Consider the following 21,616-nt stretch of genomic DNA (forward strand, 5'->3'; position numbering starts at 1 on the left):
GATTCGGACGACAGCGGAAGAGGAGAGGGAGATCCGTTTCCATAGTAACAGGAGGAAGGGCTGCTTCTACCAAGGTAAAGAGGGCAGGAACGATACAAAACCAGGGGGTGATGAAAGAACCCCTTGGAGATATTCATACTGGAATGTTGAAGATTGGTCTTGAGGACAGGAATGACCTTGTTGCACCCAAGTGTCCTGTCAGGTCTGAGTGTCACAGATGACCCCTTCCACCCACCACCCACCGCTTGTGGTTACTGGGTACAATGCACCAAGACCCATGACTGCTGCAAAGGCCAACCCCTTCCACCCCCTTCCCCAGGGCACTGAGCTCCAGCTGCTGAGCCCCCTCCTCCTTTCCCTTCCTAAGCCCTGCAGATCAGCCCAAGGCAGTGGCAATGCTGACAGAAGGGGGCACGCAACCACCGTCATGGCTGCCAAGGTTTGAAAGACGCGGGGAGGAATCCGTGTGAGGAATTTTATTCAGACCAAGAACGAGCTAATCCTGGCATCATGGAGGGGGACCCTCTTGAAAAAAAAACAGTTATACAAGTTGGAAAAAAAGGGGGAATGGTCTTCCAATGAGCGAGTATTTCATGAGTAAGAAGGATAAGGACGGAATGATCTCTTAAAGGTTTTTTATACTTTTCAAATCCCCTATTTATAAAAGAAATGGAAGATGAAGATCATACTCCATTTTACCCACCCCCCCCCCCCCCCCCCCGAGATTTTATTTTCTCCTTCTTTGAACATGAATGGCAGTAAAGGAGATCCTGGATTCCTTGGCTTCGGGTGTGAGTGGCAGACAGTGATGTACACTGGATGGATGCAAGGGTCCCCCTTCCGTTTTCTCTTGCCTCTAGTACACCCAGCTGACCGGGACCCACTGGGGTTCGGAGCGCAGCTTCTCCAGCGCCTCCTGCAGTCGCAGGAACGTTTGGTCCAGGTCATCGTTGAGGATGTTCAGGTCAAAGTAATGGCCGTAGGCCCGCTGGATACGGCCACTTTCATCCACTGTCCGCCTCAGGTCCAAATCCTTAGCAAATAAAGACAGGGAAGGCGAGAGGCAGAGGGAAGGATGAGGAGGAGAGAGACAGAGAGAAGGAGAAAGAGGGCAAGGGAAGGGAGAAGAAGAGGAGAACGAGAGGGGAAAAGAGAAGGGATGGAGAAGAAAGAGATGGTGGATAAGGGAGGACAAGAGAGGGGAAAAATAAATAAGTGAACATGGAGCCTTCACAGAAATTCACTTAAACATCCTCAACGCATTTCCAAAGCGAGCACAGCCTCAGCTGCAAAACCTGATACCAACCCAGCCTTCTGGAGAACTCAGGGAAGGACCTACCCCCGATCCACCAACCTGGAAACCCTGGCAGGCCAAGCGTCTCTGGTACAGAGGAAACATCTGGATATACAAAGGGATGCGAAGACCCCTGGGGCACAACGCAAACCGTTTCACCCAAGACTCTCTGAACAATCGAGCAGCATCTGCCCGCCACTCTCCTGGCCACAATGCATGCAGAATCGCTATACAGCAAGATCACTTATTTGTTTATTTATATTCCAGTGTTCAATGTTACCTCTGTAATCACATTTAATATAAACGCACAATCCATTAAACAACATCAAACAAAATCTTCTTTTTTTTTTTTTTAATTACAGCCAGATCAGCATTTCCCCGTCAACATATCCAGCAACACTCCCCATGGAGACGGCACAACCGCATGTGACAAATTTCTAAAATCATCCATCCTGGACTGCCAAGGCACACCAGAAATTAATAAAATATCAATCAGGTTCTTCCTGACACACAACCACTTCAGCTTTAATAATGTCATCTACAGATCATGGTCACTACTATGGGCAGGGCTGGTCCTCCAATTACACAAAGTAGGTGGTCGCCTAGAGCTCCTCACCTTGTGCGGGGGTGGGCACAACAAAACTGTGGGAGGACGCGGCGTGGGGCCCACCAGCAGGACCCATCCCGTCGGCAGCTCAAGAGCACAAGATCTGCTGCCAGTGCGTAAATCTCAGAGGGCGTGATCGGGGGTGGGGCTGAGAGCGTGCAAGACAGATGGCTCCCTAGGGTGCCTAATATCCTCACACCAGCCCTGAGCATGGGCACCAGAATGGTACCACAGAGTGCCCCTCTCTTCATGGCAGAACTGAGACATTTCTAAATGGATGCCAGACTAGACCTTTCAAATGTTACGGGTATGTTGATAAATCCACTCTGAAGGTGTACCCCACACACTACGTATTGAGAGGTATTCGGTGTCTTACACACACCGGTATGCTGATAACATTTTTATGATTCAGACTGAGGGAGACGAGACTGTCAAAACAATTTTACAAAACTCTCTTAATGCATTCCATCCTTCAATCAGATTCACAATGCACTGCTCCTCGGAAAAGGTAACTTCTCAATCGACAGTAGTCACCTGCAAACATTGGAATGCACAAAAGCTGCTGCACAGTTACCCCTTCCACTCATCGCATACGAAAAGGTCCATTATACGCAGCCAAGCCAATGGGACAACTTCCGTCTACGCCCTGGCACAAAAGCCCGGGACAGACACCTCAAAAGCCTGACTGAATCCTTCAAACAGAACAGGTTACAGCCCTAAAATCATCTCCAGAGAGACTGCATCTTCCCTGAAAATACCCAGGGCAAACCTACCGCAGTACAAAAAAAAGAAAAACCGCAGCGTACCTCCCCCTTCAGTAACATGCAAGCCAGAGCGGTAACAACTGAGAAAATCATCAGAGCGCCAGAGTTACATGGCAAAGACATTCACCACAAGGGGACCCCAGCCATGCTGCTCCTCGGTACAGGAACACGGGAAGAGGGAGGCTGCAATGGGGAAAGGGGTCAAAAGTTAAAGAAAAGGATAAACAGACGCTGGCATCTCAGAGAATGGGAAGGCGACACCTCAACTGTGGGGGAGGAGCACAAGAAGTGCCGTGCTGAAGCAGATCACAGCATCCTGTCTCCGACAATGGCCAATCCAGGTCACAAGTGCCCGGCAGGATCTTCTGAGGGACCTTACGATTGGGATACCAAAAGGAGAAATTCAAAACACACCAGGAACGTAAGACATTTAAAATTAAAATGATCAATACGCTTCCAGGGCAGCTTTCAAAAGGGTAAAAATCCGGGACTGAAAAATGCTTCCCCCGACCCTGCGGGTAACCTGCGCTGCAGAGAGGGTTGGGGAGTGGACGGAGACAGCCGAGCGCCTGCAGGGATTTCGTTTTACAATCCCTGCGCTGGAGTCACAGCACGCACTTCGCGCCCTACACCGGTGCACGGGCTGCTTTCTGCCCGTGGTCTTTGCATCCAGCTTTCAAAGGGGGGGGGGGGGGGGGAGAAAGGGCCGCGTGGAGTTTTAGTTTGAAATCTGCCCCAGGAAAAAGCACCTGCAGAGATCTGTGCCGGCTTTTTCCGTGGATACTTTTTCCAACCAAAACTACGTGCAGATTTCTATGCATACCCAGCGTAGGCAACCTTTAGACAGCCAGAAGTCAATATTAAAAAGTAAACATTTAAATGGAGTTAGATGGATAACTTGTGAATGATCCATCTAAATTGCTTTTAATACTGACCTCTCAATGTATGGGGGGGCAAAGCATTTTTTTACCTATGAAAATCTCCTTTCATAAAGATGCTAATAGAGATCTAGGTATTTTTAACTCACTACCAAGCATGACTCCATGTCTCTGTCACCTGCTTATGACTAACACATCAAAACAACTCCACTCCCATTCACACCGCCTTTGTAGTGCAAGCTACCATTCACTTGTTTTACATCGACCTGCACATTCCCTTTTGACCTAGGACAGGGAGCCTAAGCACCCAAAAGCTAGTCAAGGGACGCATTAACGGGCCGATTCAGTAAAAACGTGGGAGAGCGGACGAACGCCCGCTCTCCTGGCGCGCACACCGGCGAGTGGCCGGTGAGCGCCTCCTTTTGACCCGGAGCGGCGGCTGTCAGCGGGTTTGACAGCCGACGCTCAATTTTGCTGGCGTCGGTTCTCGAGCCCGCTGACAGCCAACGGGCTCGGAAACCGGATGCCGGCAAAATTGAGCGTCCGGTTTTCGGCCCGACAGCCGCGGGCCCAATTTAAATTTTTTTTTACTTTTTATACCCTTCGGGACCTCCAACGCAATATCGCCATGATATTAAGTCGGAGGGTGCACAGAAAAGCAGTTTTTACTGCTTTTCTGTGCACTTTCCCGGTGCCGGCGCTAATTTCTTAGAGTAAAATGTGTGGCTTGGCTGCACATTTTACTTACTGTATCGCGCAGGCATACCTAATAGGGCCATGCATTTGCATGTTGAGGGCGCTATTAGGTGCCGCGGGTTGGACGTGCGTTTTCCGCCCCTTACTGAATAAGGGGTAAGGGAAAACGCACGTCCAAGAGCAGGGTAACGGTGCGCTCCGGAGCGCACTGTACTGTATCGGCCTGCAAGTTAGTCCAACAAAAAGGCATCACCTTCTATTGCCACAGGTCCTTCACTAGAATCCTTAGGACATGAGCACACATGGACTTATGCCTTTTACAGAAAGGCCCACTCATGCACAGTACTGTACATGACATACATAGAAATGCACATAAACCTTTAGCACTGCACAGTCCCAGAGCATCCTGGATTTGGGGCAGAAAGGAATGTTCAGATCTGCCCCGTTGCACAACCTCTCCCCCACTCACCGACAGCTGCTTTGTGACCACTCCCATGTCAATTGCCGCTCTGTTCATTGACCGGAGGGTGTCGAAGTCAGGGGCCTCAATGAACACCACGTAAGGGACAAATTCGGCCGTCCTCAGCACCTTCACTGCCTGCAGAAGCAAGAGCAGAGAGCGCCCTAAGGGAGGTGCCCAAGAGCTGGCCCTCCCCACCCCCACTTGGGGACGAGCAGGGCTCATCTGCCATGAGCAACGCTACGATGCATTTCATTACCTGAGGATTGACATCCAGGATACACATTTTGCCAGCCTCTACCACCTCATGGATCGAATCAATCTTGGTGCCGTACAGGTTCCCCTCATACTCTCCATGCTCCAGATAGCGACCGGCTTTGATGTCCACCTCCATCTGCACACGGGTCACAAAGGAGTAGGACTGCCCATCCTTCTCATCTTCTTTGGCCTTCCGTGAGGTGTCTGAGGGCAGAGAAGCCCCAAAATTGAAGGAAGGAATCAACGTAGGCATAGAAACAAAGCCCTGGGAGGGGACTGGTGGAACTAAATATCGATCACTGTTGTAGCCTAGAAGCAATCAATCATGTTTGAACGTGTCTGATCAATGAGGATCCTTGCTCGCAGAGGAGGTCAGGAAAGGAGCCATTTCTTAGACGGGAGGTTGGGAAAAAGACCGTTACTCACACGGGACTGTTGTTCCGTAACGGGATGGATCCGACATGATGAGTTTGTTCTTCAAGCTTCGTCGGCCCACGCCTTGTGCACCAATGAGAATGAGAGTTTTTCTCCGGAAGGGAGGCATGCGAGCCATCTCCTCATAAATGAGAAGCTCGTGGCGATCAAATTCTGAGGAAAGAGAGAGAGAGAGAGAGAGAAAACACACACACACATCCATTTGTAGCAGAATCACTTAACCTAAGTCTGCCTAACTTGGCTAAAGAGGTATTCAGAAGCTAGGCCCTCACCCTGGCGCACATCACATGACCGTACAACAACTGTGAGAAAGGAAGGAGTAGACACCAGATGTGCAGATGGGTGGTGAGGGAGTAAGAATTGGAAGAGAAAGCCAGTATGTTTCGGGAAATTTGTATGCATTTCTCAAAATATGCCTTCTGATGCACAGACAAAAAGGGTATAACTAACAGATGCAGGGGAGGAAGATAGCAGAGGGACAGACATGGAGAACGAATCCTCACCGACAGAAGCAACTCAACTGCCCTGATCATAAGAAAAGTGTCTGTACTAAATTATTAGCATTGCAGCTATTACCTTTGCTATATCTGTGTATTCTGCCTTGCTTTCTGGAATGCAGCTTAGCAGTAATGATAAACATTGCTTATCCAAGTACCACTTGTGTGCTAACTCAGAGCGTGAGCGCGTGTGGCTTGGTGTTTTCTTAAGTAGCAGATCCTGTCAGTAAGGGAAGCCTGCAGGATACTGCTTTGTGTCGTGAAGTGTCAGATCTCGCTGGGGAAGTTGCCCGGGGGGGGGGGGGGGGGGGGGGGGGGGGGGGGATACCGGTCTTTTGAAGTGGTGGATCTCGCCAGGGGAGATGCCAACCTTAGGGCTATGTTTTACCACACCTACACAGTGAACCTGAAAAAATGTCACTGCTCTCAGGTGCACATCATCATCAAGATCATAGAGAAACTGAAATAGATGGTGTAAATGGAATTATTTCTGACTACGCTGGCTGAGGATATATTTAGAGGTTAGCCTGTGTGGATTCAGAGTTCTCACCCACACACAGACTAGTTTGAAGGCCACAGGCCAACCTCTGAGGGAACTCACATTTACTGTTTTGCACTGTGAAATGTTTTCGATCGGGCAAGAATCTAAAGAACTGTAGAGTCAGTAGTCCTATGGCGAGAATGAAAGCAATTAACTGATCCTAATGTCTGAGAGAGTGAAGGCCACACAGCTGTGCCTGAAGTTGATAAGAACTCAGAGGGAGGGAACATTGCTGCTTTTCCCAAACATTTAGTGTAAAAGGAGAAATAACAGCTAGAGAGAGAGAGAGGTTGTGCTTCCGGACGTGATAGCACAGGCTGATCCTTTGAAAACATGCACGCTTTATATATATGCAGCAATTGTTATTACCTGCAACTAATTCTTCTGTATGATCTGATTCTATTTGTTCTATCCTCTTATTGCTCAAATAAACTTTCTTTCCTAAGTACCTGGAACCAGTTTGTGTGTGGCTACTTGCGCAGGGAGTAAGCTCCTGGGTTCAAGCCCCCGGGTATAATCCCAGTAATTGTGTGTGTTTATATTGGGTAAGCCCCAAGGCCGGCCTGGAGGTGACAGGCCCCTCGGGTAACCCCCGGGGTAGACCCCAGTGAGATTAGCCCCCGGGTCAGAGCCCCTGGGAAGAATGCCGGTCTGAACCCAGAACAGATGGCAGAAAAAGACCTCAGGGGCCCCTCCAATCTGCTCACTGTCTTTATCATGGCTCCTCTCCCACTAGGCATCCTTGGAGCTTCTCCCATGCCTTCTTCAACCGAGTTCTCATTACTGCTCCTGGAAGTAATGTGGATATATCGGTGCTTGGACGTCACCGCGCGTAGAGCTGTGCGGGCGTCCCCTTAGCTGTGTCTCGTGCAGGTAGGCCTCGACGTTCAGACTCACCAGCGTTCTTTGTTGTCAGATACATCATCCTCTTCTTCTTCTTCCCACTGAGACTTCCACACAATGCCCCTGCCAACAACAAGCACCCTGGCCTCAGGATCACAGCAACAGGCAGTGGGGGGGGGGGGGGGGGGGGGAGAGCGCTACCTTATATCAACGTAGCGAGCAACAGCCCGCAGATAGGACCCTACATCAGCATATCAAGGAGCAGCCCAGAGCGGGCCTAACCTGCACCTGCACAATTTGGAGAATCTCGAGAAGAGCGCAATCCTACATCAACACATCAGGAAGGGAAGGGATGGGGCAGGATTTCTCTCCTTCCTTCCATTTCTGCTTGACTACAGATTCCGTGTCCTTTCACTCAAGAGTTCTGGGGCGGGGGGGGACGGAAGTAGGATTTCCACTCTTACCAGAAGTTGGCATCATGTCCAGGTCTCGCTTGACGAAGGCTTTTCTCTTTTCTTCCAGCAGCTGGCTTGGGATGAGGCCTGCGCTGCCTCCTTCCACGTGACAGGCCTGAAACAGCGATGGGCAAATGAAAGAGAGGGGAGAAACCGTGAGCAGCCATGGCCAGGAGCGGGCCGGCCGGCCTCACCGTCCTCGAGGCAGCTGGCCCCCGTCTCCTGCAGAACTGCTCCTCCTAGAGAAAGGTTTTCAGTGAAGGCTTCTTCAAGCACAGAAGCAGCGTGAGGAGACGGATAGGAGCAGCAGCAGCAGCTGGGGGGGGGGGGGGGGAGCAGGCCAGAATTCCTCTCCCGGAGCCCCAAAGGCACTGCTCTTACCTGCCACCAGTTTGGGTCGTCCTGGTTGACGATCTGGAGCAGATCTCCTGCGGTGAACTTCAGGCCCGCCTCTTTACAAGGGATCAGATTATCACTGGTGGGTTCATAGTCAAAGTGGCACTTCACGAAGACCTTTAGAGAGAGACAGAGTTAGAGACTGTGGGAGTCTAAAATTCCGGCTTTTTGTGGCCTTGCACGTTTTTTGTGTTTTTTTTATTTCTGTGGAATATTTTCCAGTCTACAAAACTAAAGTCTGGCATAACAGATGCGCTTTTTCAAAACTGGGCAAACAAAGCTGGCTTACAGGTTTTTTCTATTTTTTTTTTTGCGTGACCTAATTTTGTCCCCATCCATCCTTAAATGTAGTTCCTGGTAACTGGGATACAGTGCCAGGCTGTATTATTACAGCTCTGCAGAATCCTTTAATCCTGGGCTCACTCCCACTGCTTGGCAGATCTGATGCTGCTTCGTTATTGCATTCTTCCAGCCTCGCGAGCAGAGTGTGCAGGCTAACCTAGATTTTTCCTTTTCATCTCTTGGCTTTGCCTGGAATCTGAAGCCTGCCTAGACTGGCAAGATTAAAAGCTTCTGACGACAATAGGAAAGGGCACACACAAAGGGACTTAATTGGCACTCCGAATGGCAAACAAAAACCCCTACCAGAAATCACTGCTTTTACAGCCACTTTATTTATTTATTTTTTTAATAGGCTCTTCGTGAACCAGACAGAAAGCAGAGGGGCGCAAACTGGCAGGCAGGAGCCCACACCCCCCCTTCCCGATGGGCCCCGCTGCACCAATTTCACAGCAGGAAGCAACGACTACAAAATACCAACAAAATACCATAAAAGAAAAAAAAAAAGCAGGCCCGGCCCAAAGGTTCCCCCCCCCCATGGTTTGGTCAGGCTCCTACCTGGCGCAGTGGGTGAGGCTCCTGGTAACTGGGCAGAATCTTCAGGACCACGCTGCCGCTGGCATTCTTCAGCATCTCCTGAAGCACCTTGGGGTCGTTGCCCACTTCCTTCCCATTCACCTCCTTGATAACGTCACCCACATGAAGCAGACCCTGCTGATCGATCATCCCGCCATGCAAGATCCGGGCAATCACCAGCTCCCCGCTCTCCACCCGGAAAGTCACACCCTGTGGACAGAGAAAAGTGCACTTAAGAGACAGGAACAGGGCTGCTCCCACCTCAGACCCTCTAACCCCACCAGACAATGCCCTTTCCTCCAACATCGTCATTGGTCCACAAGCCTTCTGCTAACCTCAACAGCCAACATTCCTTCCTCTGACATCACCATCGGCCAACATGCCTTCTCCTGACATCATCACCAATCACATTCCTTCCTCTGACATCACCACTGGTCAACATACCTTCTGATACCATCATCGCCAGCCTAAGTCACTCCTTTGACATCATATCCTATCTGCCCAGTGCTCCGCCCACTCCAGTCTCTTTTTTTCCCAGACACACAAAGTACTCAATGTGAAGTTTGCTGCTAGTAACATTTGGGACCCCTATCGTCTTCCTTACCAGATGTTCCCCAGCAGTTTTCCGAATTCCCACCATGCGCACCGCGTCTGGCGGCACAGGCTGGTTGTTGAACGTAGGGTCCAGGAGGGGGCTGGGGGGTGGCGTCTCGTAGCTCTTGGAGGCCACAGAATCGTGCGTTTCCAGGAGGGACTGAAAAGAGTAGAAAGGACGGAAGCAAGGAAAAATACAGATGGAGAGGATTAAAATGGATTTTAGTAAAAGCCCTGCGGCAAAAAGAGAAAAAAAAAGCCCCAAACCCCCCCTCTCCCCCTGCCTGTGTTTCTCATTTCCCCCCCCCTCTCTCTCCCTTCACCTCCTTTTCTATCTCTTCCTCCCTCTTCTCCACAGCTCCTCCATTTCCTTCCTCTTTCACTTCCTCCCCACCACTGCCTCCCAGTCTGGTGCCTGCTGATTTGGGATTATCCCGCACGACCTGCGTTTTCTCCCTCTTCTCCCCCAGTCTGCCTCTCTTCTCCTCGGCGGCCTCTTCTCGCCCTCCACCCTTTCCCAGCCGGATGCACGGTGATTTGGGGAAGGAGGTGTCTGTGTGGTGTCTTCCCCTCCCGCTTGCCTCCCGTTACCCGGAAGTGCGGCTCCTGCAGAATGCGAGCAAGCTCCGCGGCCGTGCTGCTGTACTCCATGATCTGGGAAATGTCCTTCAGGATCTCCTGCACCAGCTCCAAGTTGTTGTCCCTGACGGCTTCCAGCTTTGTCTCCTCCAGCCGCTCGTGAGCCTCGGGGGAAGGAAGGAGGATGCACACACATGAGGAACACGTTACACGTGTGTGTATAACCATGCAACCGGTGGCCTGATCGCTAGAAATCCCCGCCTCCTCCCCCTTCCCTCCCCCCAGCCCACAAGGAGGGTTCGAGGGGACATTGGCTGCATCTTCCAGAAAAGAGTGAGAAAGGCTAACAAGGCAGTGGGGAAGCAGTAGACCAAAACCTCAGAGGCAACGAGGAAGGAACAGAGCAGCCTCCAGAACCCCATAATCGAGGCTCCCCCTCCTTCCCTCCCTCCCATTAGCGGAGTTTGATTTCCTCTATTTCTGCCAAAAACTGGTGCTGAATGATCAGCAAGAGTCCGGCCCTCTCTGCTCCTGACCAATTTGCTTTCCTTCCAGAAATTATGGATATGGCTCTAGCACCGGGAGGCCCGTGGACATTAAAAATGTTTGTGAGTGTGTGTGTGTGTGTGGGGGGGAGGGGGGGACCCCTTTATTAATTTGGCCTCAGGAAAGCAAAAGTCACCAAGAGGGCCATGAGCGGACAAGCGTATCCCTGGCGCTAGTTAGCCATCTCTTTCGGAGAGGGGAGGGAGGCAGTGTTCAACCCTGGCTTTTCAAGGCTGGGAGCTATAGCAATGGCAGATGATAGTCCTCAGCTAAAAACAGAACAGGCTAAAAAAAACAAAAACACCAAGAGAAATGGAAGGCAAAGCAGGGGGAGGAGAAAGCCATTAATTAGCCTTAAAGCGGAAAACCACTCCACAAACACAGCAAACACTCGCAACAGTGAGCACGCATCACACACACCGATGCACATCGTCAGACATTCACATGCAACGGGGCTAGCGTGTGAGCCCATGAGTGTGCGCCGCATGAAAACACCCAGGCAAGCATACAGAGACACAACATGCAAAGACACACGTGCCCGAACACAAGAGACACGCGTGCAAACAGGACCCACGGCTATACACAGATGCATGCAGATGAAGGACACGTTTAGTAGGTGAGTCACACAAAAGACCCATGACCCAGAAGCAGAACAGTGCCCCTGGGTCCAAAAGCAGTCACCCCTGGCCGTTAATACGCTGTCATCTGCACCAGAGCCCCAGAAGAGGAGGAGGAAGGGGCAGAAGGGGCCTTCTGAAGAGGCACATCATGCCGACATAAGACCCGCTCCCAGTTTTCCCCCCTCCCCCCTTAAATGGTACCTTAGCCAGTGATCTTACTATAGGGCTCTCCATGATCCCTCTGAGGAAGATGAGGTCCAGGTCAGCTGCACCTGTTGAGTTCGGGAGGTCGTGGAGGTTATCCAGGACCTGCTGCATGGCTGTAAGGAGAGAGAAAGAGAAAGGGAGAGGCTGAAACTCTCATCCCAGACAGAAAGAGAGAGAATGAGGAGAGGGGAAGACAGAGAGAGGAGGACAGGGAGAAGCTGAAACTGATCCCAAGGAGAGGGGGGAGAGAGAGAGGCTGATCCAAGAGATGGTACATGAGAGAAAGAGGAACAGGGAGAGAGGCTTCCCCTTATTACTCACCATACACAAAAAGAATATTCAAATTCTGGTGTCATCTCAACACAAACCCCCTCCAGGAGTAACACAAAACCCTGAAAGAAAATCACACTCAGCAGCTAGGCAGCAAATCTACCATACCAATCTGGCACGAACACCCAGCCCTCAACGACATACGAAAAGACGGCAATGCAAATATTGCAACCTGCCCTAGAACATCAGTACACCTCCTACTGGAAGGAGCAGTTGGAAAACAGAAGAAGCTGGACTGGTACGGATCCCTAGGCAGAAAATACAAGGTAGCAGAACACCTCACCTCAGTCACAGATTCAAAAAACAGGTAAACCCTCACCAAATGCAAAATAAATGTGATCACAGGCTAGAAATGAAAAGATGCAGATAAAAACTAAGCCCGAAAAGGCAGAGTCTGTATGCAATGCAGCACTGGAGAAAGAGAAACAGACATGCATTCCCTCCAGTGCTGTGCAAAATACAAAGAGATCAGAGATGCACATTTCCCAGAGCTGAGACAGACAAAAATCCAAGACGTCCCACTAAAGAATAAGCAAGATAAACTCTATAATCCGGGAAAAGAGGAGACGCAACAGCCAGAGCAGCAAAATATGTAATATCCCGCCACCAGGCCAGAAATATAATCTGACCAGGGACCCGTGCCAGAAACTGGGACCTGTCCCTCACGCTGTACTGTCTGTAAGCTGTACCTTTACTTGGCTTCTTACCATTTTGCAATTTTTTTCCAGCCTTTTACTTTTGCAAAACATGTAAACCTGCCACGCCAATAAAGTTACTGGGATCCGAGCGACAGCGAGCACAAAACCCGTTTTCTGCTGCTTCTGCGTGCTGCGCCTTCAGAACCTATGCTAACACTTTGTGCCAGCTCAGCCCCCGCCCCTCTGCTGTGGCACTGCAGAAAGAGGAACCGGCCAGCTTCATCAGGGATGGGCGAGGATCACCCATGGCCAGTCCTGCCCAGGTGACGGGCCTGGCTTTGAACCCTAATCGTTTTATGCATCTCCCCACAATGCTGCAAGACAAGGACAGCAGTGCACCCCGCGTTTATTCCCCTGCAAAGGAGAACCTGGGGGGGGGGGGGGGGAAGGTGGCAGAGGAGAGGGGAAGGGTATTAGGCACTCAAAAGTTGAGAAAAGATCTCTGTGCCCTACCTGTGACTCACAGTCCCAGGATTGCCAGCAGGCTATGTGTTTCCCCCCAGTAGACTGACCCAGTCCTGGTTTTACTGCTCTGTCCTAAGCGCCCAGTGAAGAACAGAACCAGAACCCCAGCATCACGCGGGGAAAGCCGGTACTGAATCAGACAGCCCGATGTGCTCTGCTGAAACAGAACTGCTTCCTTAATCCCCCCCTTGCAGCTGTCCCAGTGCCCACTGGAGATCATGACACAGTCCTCTCCCAGCACCCACCAGGGGGGAGGGGGGGGAGCCATGCCTCCCCCCTGAATTCACTCCGCCAGGGCTCATTAACAAGCAAACAGGCGAATGCAAGACGGGCGCCTAGAAAACGGGCGCTCAATGCCAACGCGTCCCAACAGCCACCTCTCCTGGGCGCACGATCCAATATTTAAATGGTCACGCTGAAAGGGAAGCGCTAGGTCAGACTGTGAGGCCTTGGCACCTCCTCGGCATCCGGCGCCCAGGAGGGGTGGCTGTCAGTGCGGCTTAGGGAAACGGATGCTCGATATCAGCTGGAAAAACAACCCAAAATTCTGGGGGTGCCCAAGAGACAAGATCCAGGCCGTGTATATTGTGCCAGTAACGGGAGAAAACAGCCGCGCGTGTTGAGCGTCCGTTTTACTAACCCGCACTGGCAGCCACCTCTCCTGGGCCGAGGAGGCACTAGGGACGCACAATTTTCCCTAGCGCTTCCTTTCTAGCGTGACCCGCTCATTTAAATACTTAGTATCCCGAGGATATTAAGAGGAGGAATCGCAGAAAGCAGAGGGGTGGGGTTTTTTTTTTGTTTTTTCCAACGAGCCCTTGAGTGCATTGCTATGGTCGCATTGCCCGTGCAGGAGATTTTTTTGAATCTTGGGGATTAGCTAATAGCCTCATCTGCATATGGTTTACATGTGATGAGCGCTATTGGCTTCGTGGTGGTTTGGACGCGCTAATCCCTGTATTGCAGCGGGGGTTGTGGACGCACGCCCAAGACGAGCGTCCAGTCGTATAAAGCCCTGCGCTCAGCTGGGTGCACTATATTGCATCGGCCTGCAAAATATCGGCCTTCCAGAGATCCCTGTCTCTTCTGGGGGGGCAGGCAGAGCAGTTTCTGCTTCTTAGGTCCTCCTAGTAAAGAGATAAAGGGACCGCAGTGAGGTCAGGCAGACCCACAACCCTCTTGTCTAAACCTGGAGCCCAGAAAAGCAGCTTTGCCGCCCCCCCATCACCAGTCAGAGAGCTGTGACAGCAGGGGCCCATTCCCTCCCGTGCTCAGCTGCAGCTCCCAGGGCCTGAGCTGGACGCACAGCACCAGAGGGCAAAAGGAGCCCACTGCATAAGGCAGGGGATGAGTACAGGGCAGGATGAAGAGGACCAGGCCCTTGGAATCCAGAGGAAGGGAGGGGGCCACTGTTGGTATCCCCGAGGCTTGTACATATCGAGCTGCTGGGGGGAACCACATTTAATTAAAGTCAAACATCGTGTGTGTCATCTGCAGAACCAAATTAAGGCATGGAAGAGTCACGTGATGGTGAAACAAAGCCGACTCCGGATTTTAATACAATGAATCTGTTCCTCAGGTGGCTGCGCAAAGTCCCCGGCGACTACAGACCCCCCTTTCACCCCGCCCTCCCCAGGGAGCTCGGTGTTCAAAGCAGGGAGGGTCCGGGGCATGCAGAGAAGGAGGGAACCCCCCCCCCTCAAGCCAGGGGTCGGATCCCTGGAGCGGAGGAAAAAAAAAAGCTCCTCGCCCCCTCCCCGGTGTTCCCAGAGCCTTTGCATCCTGCCATGCGGTTCTGATTCAGGCTTCGGTCCAAAGCATCCTCCCCATCGCCCTCTTAACGGTCTGGATCCCCGTCCCCTGCCACAGAGAGAGAGAGAGAGAGCGCAACAGGATAGGAGGGGGGACAGCGGCAGAAGCCGGAACGAGAAAAGTAAAGGGCAGCAGGGAGAGAGGGAACACGGGAAGGCAAATTAGGCTTCCGGAGCCGAATCTTGCCCCCGCGGCTCGGGCAGGAAATCTCCCCCACCCCTACCTTCCCTCCGCAGCTCCAGCTCCTCCCTGCAGTTCGGGGAGATCCCTTCCAGGGACTCCTGGCTGGCGGGCGGCCCAGGCAGAAGGCGCCCCCCCTCCATCCTCCAGGCCCAGCGGCGGGGAGGCGCCGGGAGGGAGGAGTTGGGAGCGGGGAGGCTGCGAGGAACCCGCAAGCGGCCCCCGTTCGGCTCCCCTTCTCCCCACCTCCAGGGCTGCTGGGCAGCTTGCAGAGGGCCTGGAGTTGCGCGTTCCTTGAAATGCGGCCGTGCTCCTCCTGCCTTTCTGGGGGGGGGGGGGAAGCCATGGAAGTAAGAGGAGAAGGTAAGGCTTTAACATGTCAGACTGGGCAGAGAGCCCGCTGCATGCAGAGCAAGCTAAGAGCTCGGGGGTTTACTGCAACGTCCATGGAGGTCCATGTGGGGCACGGGGTCGGTTCGGTCCCTGGCTCTGAAAGCCATAACCCCCCCCCCCCCCCCCCCCCAGTCCTCGATGGTTCCTCATACTGTGCACCAGGACGCGGTTAGAAACCAGCCCTCGGGCTCAGGGCCGGAGTTCCCATTAGGCAAACTAGGCGGGCACCTCGAGCGAGGAATCTGTGCCGCTCTCCTCCCCAGAGGGGGCTGTGCCAGAGCCAATACTGCCAAAGAAGAGAGCTCGGGGCTGCGGCCACTGCCACCAGTATGAGGGAGCTGCCACCAATAGGTAAATCAAAGGCTTGCCTAGGGCACCAAATCCTCTTGCACTGGCCCTGCATCTCAAGGCCCTGCATGTGCAGCCCAGGAGAAAGAGAGGCCGCTGCTGTCCCTCCTGCGGAAGGCCTGGGTAGATCCAGGATAGTGGTTGGGGCAGATCAAGGTTTGGAGGGGCCTGCTGGCATTCCTCGGCCCATTAAATATATTCCCCTTGGCAGCAATTATTAGGCCCTAGTCTGCGATAAGGAAAAAGTTTCCTGTGCTCTGTTTCTGTTTTATTGTTCTATATTTTTTTTGATGTTGTGTATTTTTTATGAATAAGCTGCCTAGGGCTGTGAATAGGTGGCCTACAAGTCCTTAATTAAGTAACTATTTTAGAATATAGTGCACAGAAGCCCCTCTCCCCAACAAAAACTAAACTAAATCAAGGCCCCACAGAAATCTGTTCTCTCTCTGCCTTTCACCATGACCTTTTTTTTTTTTGCCATCTCAGATCCTGCAGAGCCAAACTGGCTGAGGAAAACCAAAGCTGCTTTCTTCTCCTTCATACGGATGGAAACAAGTTTCCGGTTGGGGGCTGCTGGTGATGCATTGCCTACGAGAAGAAAATGGAGGCAGTCATTAGCCAGGCCAGCCGTGTAGGAGTCCAAAGCAGACAAAACCTTCCTCGGCTAGTAAGCTAAGCGAGGCGGCAAGAAGGAATCGAACATGCGAAACAGTACAGCAGAAGGCACGGTGCAGCTGCGTAAGAGAGAACAAAGCATCTCCCTGCGCCGGCAACACTGGCCACATTATCTGCTGCTTTAATGGATATTTCCCAGCAAGCCTGCACTTGCGGGACAGAAAGTGCAGGGCTTTTATGCAAAGGATGGCTGCCGTGCCTAAAGGCAAACAAAGCATGCCGCTAAGTTAAAATTATAGTGGCTGGCAGCAGGGCCTTCCTTCCTGTGAAAGAACTCAGGCTGGGGCAAGGCTGCTTCAGAACGGCAGCTGCCGGGCCCTGATCCGAGGGAGGAACTCCTCTGAGAACGGGAGGTCACCTCGATTTGAGGGACAGCAGCTTGGAGAGGCAGAGGAGCACCCCTGAACAGGGTGACACCTTCCCTGGGATGTGCTTCCCAAGAAGCTGTAACTGTAGACTAGACTGCAGGAGGCGTGAGCGAGTGGTTACAGCTTTGAACTGCGATTCCACAGGGATTAAGGACCTCCCTCTGCCACGGACTTTCTGTGAGACGCCGGGCAAGTCACTTATCTTTGCCTCTGGACCCAGCTGAAAGCAAGTTGGCTACTCCTCCCATATTAATGGCACAGGGATGGAGACAGAGACTGCAAACATCAGTGCTGGAAGGTACCTGTGGATCTCCTAAGCCTACCACCATATTGAAGGAGCCTGCTAACATCAAATCGCCAGGATCTGGGTCAATCTGGTATAGGTATTCTGGGATCTGTAGTCCTGCACTTTGTATTGACAATTCCTTGAGAGATGAAAGATGAAGTCTTGTTTCTCCTCCTTCCTCCAGTAGACTCACTAATATTCCCTTGCGCCTAGCCCCAGACCAGTCTGGCTTAGTAGACACATCACACTGAGGCGTGCACAGAGTATTCCAACATGGAATCTGTGATCAATCACCCTTCTCCATATTAGCTGTGTAGGGCAGGGATGGCCATTTCTGGTCCTTGAGAGCCACATACAGGCCTGGTTTTCAGGATATCCACAATGAATATGCATGAGATAGATTTGCATACAATGGAAGCAGTGCATCTATCTCATGTATATTCATTGTAGAGATCCAGAAAACCAGACCTGTTTGTAGTTTTTGAGGACCGAAGTTGACCAACCTTGGTCTTGCATCTGGGTGGGCACTGCAGGACATTGACTTGGATGGATTCCAGCCTTCTTCTGAGAAGAAGAGAGTCAAAGCTCCAAATTGCCAAATTATAGAAAGGATTCTCCCTAGAGCATTCGTGAGAGAGATGCGAGACAGGCTCATCACAGACCCTAGAATATTCCCGCTCATGAAACCCAATACCACATGAACAGCAGAGGTTGGGGTGGGGGGTGGGGGGGGGGGGGGGGAATCTTACATTCACTGAGATGAGTGATTTACTGGGCTGCTTGGCCACTGAAATCAATGGATTTTGGCACCCATGCATATTCATAGGAAAAGTCTCAAAAGGACCACAGGCAGAGAGAGATCCATGCAAAGGATGGACTGAGCCCAAGAGCACAGGGGGAGAATTTGTGCATCTGGACATCCTTGTCTACACAGTGAGGAAGGTTGGACAGGAGGAGGTTTGGTTCAGAGGGTCATTTTCAAAGTCATTTATGCAGGTAATGAGCATTTTAACCACATAAAATCAGTCGAGTGAAAACGGCCAACTGCACATTTCGTTTTATGTCCTTTATCTGTATATCGCCAGGAGCCTTGGAATGGTGATTTAAAAAATGTAGACAAACAAACAAACCGGATCGGCTTTTAACTACATGATGAGGAGGTGTTTCCAGGGGCATGTTTAAGGTGTGGAAGGAGAAATACGGGAGAAGACGGTACTTTCAGACCTTAAGAACATAAGAAAATGCCATACTGGGTCAGACCAAGGGTCCATCAAGCCCAGCATCCTGTCTCCAACAGTGGCCAATCCAGGCCATAAGGACCTGGCAAGTACCCAAAAACCAAGTTACCATTGCTAGTAATAGAGGGCCACTTTCCAAGTCAACCCAATTAATAGCAGATAATGGACTTCTCCTTCAAGAACTCATCCAATCCTTTTTTAAACCGAGCTATACTAACTGCACTAACCACATCCTCTGGCAACAAATTCCAGAGCTTAATTGTGCGTTGAGTGAAAAAGAACTTTCTCCGATTAGTTTTAAATGTGCCCCATGCTAACTTCATGGAGTGCCCCCTAGTCTTTCTACTATCTGAAAGAGTAAATAACCGATTCACATCTACCCGTTCTAGACCTCTCATGATTTTAAAGACCTCTATCATATCCCCCCTCAGTCGTCTCTTCTCCAAGCTGAAAAGTCCTAACCTCTTCAGCCTTTCCTCATAGGGGAGCTGTTCCATTCCCCTTATCATTTTGGTTGCCCTTCTCTGTACCTTCTCCATCGCAATTATATCTTTTTTGAGATGTGGCGACCAGAATTGTACACAGTATTCAAGGTGCGTTCTCACCAAGGGGCGATACAGAGGCATTATGACATTTTCCGTTTTATTCACCATTCCCTTTCTAATAATTCCCAACATTCTGTTTGCTTTTTTGATCACCAGAGCACACTGTACCGACGATTTCAATGTGTTATCCACTATGACACAATGTTAGGTTCCTAATATGGAACCTAACATTGTGTAACTACAGCATGGGTTATCACCTTGCACTTATCCAATCTTCCAGTCTCACAAGAACCTCCTGCAATTTATCACAATCCACTTGTGATTTAACTACTCTGAATAATTTTGTATCATCTGCAGTTTTGATTACCTCACTCATCGTATTCCTTTCCAGATCATTTATAAATATATTGAAAGGCACAGGTCCCAATACAGATCCCTTCATGCATTCTTCCTGCAGAAGAAGCAAGGGGAGGCATCCGCAGGGCCTGTATACCCGGGGCAGGTTGCTGAGTGAAAGGGCATGGCTACTGTGGCTTTGCAATTTGGTGCAAAGTACCCTTGGATTGTGTCCCAGTGGGGACAGTTTGAGATTTGCCCCCATAGGGGTAGATTTTCAGACGAGCGCGAACAGCCTACTTTTGTTTGCGCTCCAGGCGCAAACAAAAGTACGCTGGATTTTAGTAGATACGCGCGTAGTCGCGCGTATCGGCTAAAATCCTGGATCGGCGCGCGCAAGGCTATCGATTTCGTATAGCCTGCGCGCGCCGAGCCGCGCAGCCTACCCCCGTTCCCTCCTAGGCCGCTCCGAAATTGGAGCGGCCTAGAAGGGAACTTTCCTTTGCCCTCCCCTCACCTTCCCCTACCTAACCCACCCGCCCGGCCCTGTCTAAACCCCCATCCTACCTTTGTCGGGGGATTTACGCCTCCCAGAGGGAGGCGTAAATCCCCGCACGCCAGCGGGCCTCCTGCGCGCCGGGCCGCGACCTGGGGGCGGGTACGGAGGGCGCGGCCACGCCCCCGGGCCGTAGCCACGCCCCCGTACCCGCCCCCAAAACGCTGCCGACACGCCCCCGCAACGCCGCGCACTCCGGCCCCGCCCCCGACACGCCTCCCGACACGCCCACTCCGAAAACCCCGGGACTTACGCGAGTCCCGGGGTTCTGCGCGTGCCGGTGAGCCTATGTAAAATAGGCTCACCGGCGCGCAGGGCCCTGCTCGCGTAAATCCACCCGGTTTTGGGCGGATTTACGCGAGCAGGGCTCTGAAAATCCGCCCCTTAGTGTATAGGAAGATGGGTGCAATGTGTCTGTGTGTCTGGTGGGGCGGGGCGGGGCAGCGGGGTGCAGTGTACAGGAGGAGGGGGCAGGTGAGGGTATACGCGCGGTGTGTGCCGTGAAGGCTGGAAATCCTGCATGGCGGCACAAGGAGGGTCGCCATATTGGTGGTAACCATGACTCCCTGCCCCAGAAGAATTAGTAGTCCTGGTGAGATGAAGGGAAGGAGAGGTGAGGCAGGTGAGCATGAGAGGAAGGGAGAAGTGGGTGAGGGGGGGAAGGGAGAGAAAAGGGATGGGGGGGGAAGAGGAGTGAGATGAAAAGAGAGGGGTGGAGGAAAGAGAAGTCGAAGGAACGTGTGAGTGGGAGAGAACGCACCACAAACCCACCCCTCTGCCGTTCACTCGCACACTCCCCCAGGGGGCAGGTGGCAGGGTTGCCAAGTTGCTAGAAGTATTTGTACTGACATCCTATATCCTATCTGCCATGCCTCTGTGGGAATCCTGCTCCCTGCCGTCCCCCCAAATCACTGAAAGGGCCAGGGAGAGCCCTTTACACCCCCACCCTCCTGCTCAGACCTCCAAGGGGGACCCCCTCTTCCCCAGCCTCCTGGGTGATTTGAAATGTCGCATGTGGCCCTTTGCTTAAAAATATGGGGACAACCCCTCCCCCCCCCCCCAAGTAGGGAGGTAGCAGGGCCCTGTATAGAAGAGGAGGGGGCTGAGTGTCTGGGGTGTCAGGGGCCGGATGATTTGCAAGCTTCCTGGTCCCCATCATCCTGCTTGCCTTCCCCCTCTCGCTGCAGCTGCATGTTGTGTTACCCTAACCTCTTAGAGACAGTTTGCTGGGGACTGGCACTGGCTGTATTACACGCTCGTTTCCATGGCAGCCGGGCAGGATTACACACAAGGACATTAAGCTACAGTGTAATACAAATTTAAAGAGACAAACATCCCCCCCACCCCTCCCGGTTCTCATCAGCTGCCTCTGTCCCTCCTGCCAGACAGCACTGGCAGCGTCAGCTCCCGCCGCCAGACTGGTCCGGTCAGGCTCCATCAGCGGCAGGAGGGTGGCCTCTGCCGAGGCTTGAATGCTAAAGAACAGCGCTGCAGCCCTATCCGGGGCTAGGGGAGCAAACCCCCAAAATTATGCTTTGCGCTGGGCCTGCTGTACAACCCCCAGCACCCGCTCCACCTTCCCAGCGATGGACATCTCCCGAATCCATTCCCCCGGCCTGCTGTTCCCTCTCTTAGGCTGCGCCAGAGCTGTAAGGTGGCATTTTGGCACCCAGGGCAGGCAATCAGATTTGCCCCTCCCACTCTTTTCCTGATTCCTTTTTCCTCCATCCCCTCCACTCTGATCCCGTTTCTCTACCTCACCTCCCCCCCCCCCCCCCTCACTGAGGGCTCAATGCATTAA

General features: G+C 52.1%; 1 protein-coding gene across 9 annotated transcripts in view; it reads right to left on the bottom strand.

The window, feature by feature from the left end:
• Positions 1-730: 730 nt before the first annotated feature.
• Positions 731-21,616, bottom strand: part of MPP2 (membrane palmitoylated protein 2) — a 46,859-nt gene continuing 25,973 nt past the window's right edge. For 3 of the 9 annotated variants that reach the window (XM_029572863.1, XM_029572862.1, XM_029572867.1), the window contains 11 exons: positions 11,580-11,698; positions 10,225-10,377; positions 9,644-9,793; positions 9,022-9,249; positions 8,110-8,241; positions 7,738-7,843; positions 7,328-7,396; positions 5,384-5,545; positions 4,959-5,161; positions 4,709-4,837; positions 731-1,033 (listed from right to left, as the gene is read on the bottom strand). In XM_029572863.1, coding sequence (XP_029428723.1) covers positions 857-1,033; positions 4,709-4,837; positions 4,959-5,161; positions 5,384-5,545; positions 7,328-7,396; positions 7,738-7,843; positions 8,110-8,241; positions 9,022-9,249; positions 9,644-9,793; positions 10,225-10,377; positions 11,580-11,698 — 1,628 coding nt within the window. In that variant the 3' untranslated portion in view covers positions 731-856. Of the gene's footprint in view, positions 1,034-4,708; positions 4,838-4,958; positions 5,162-5,383; positions 5,546-7,327; positions 7,397-7,737; positions 7,844-8,109; positions 8,242-9,021; positions 9,250-9,643; positions 9,794-10,224; positions 10,378-11,579; positions 11,699-11,906; positions 12,334-15,113; positions 15,380-21,616 lie in introns of those variants that run through there. The other 6 variants (XM_029572864.1, XM_029572869.1, XM_029572860.1 and 3 more) reach the window with 5 other exon arrangements.

The sequence above is a fragment of the Rhinatrema bivittatum genome, chromosome 12 (assembly GCF_901001135.1).
Source record: "Rhinatrema bivittatum chromosome 12, aRhiBiv1.1, whole genome shotgun sequence".
Taxonomy (NCBI): domain Eukaryota; kingdom Metazoa; phylum Chordata; class Amphibia; order Gymnophiona; family Rhinatrematidae; genus Rhinatrema; species Rhinatrema bivittatum.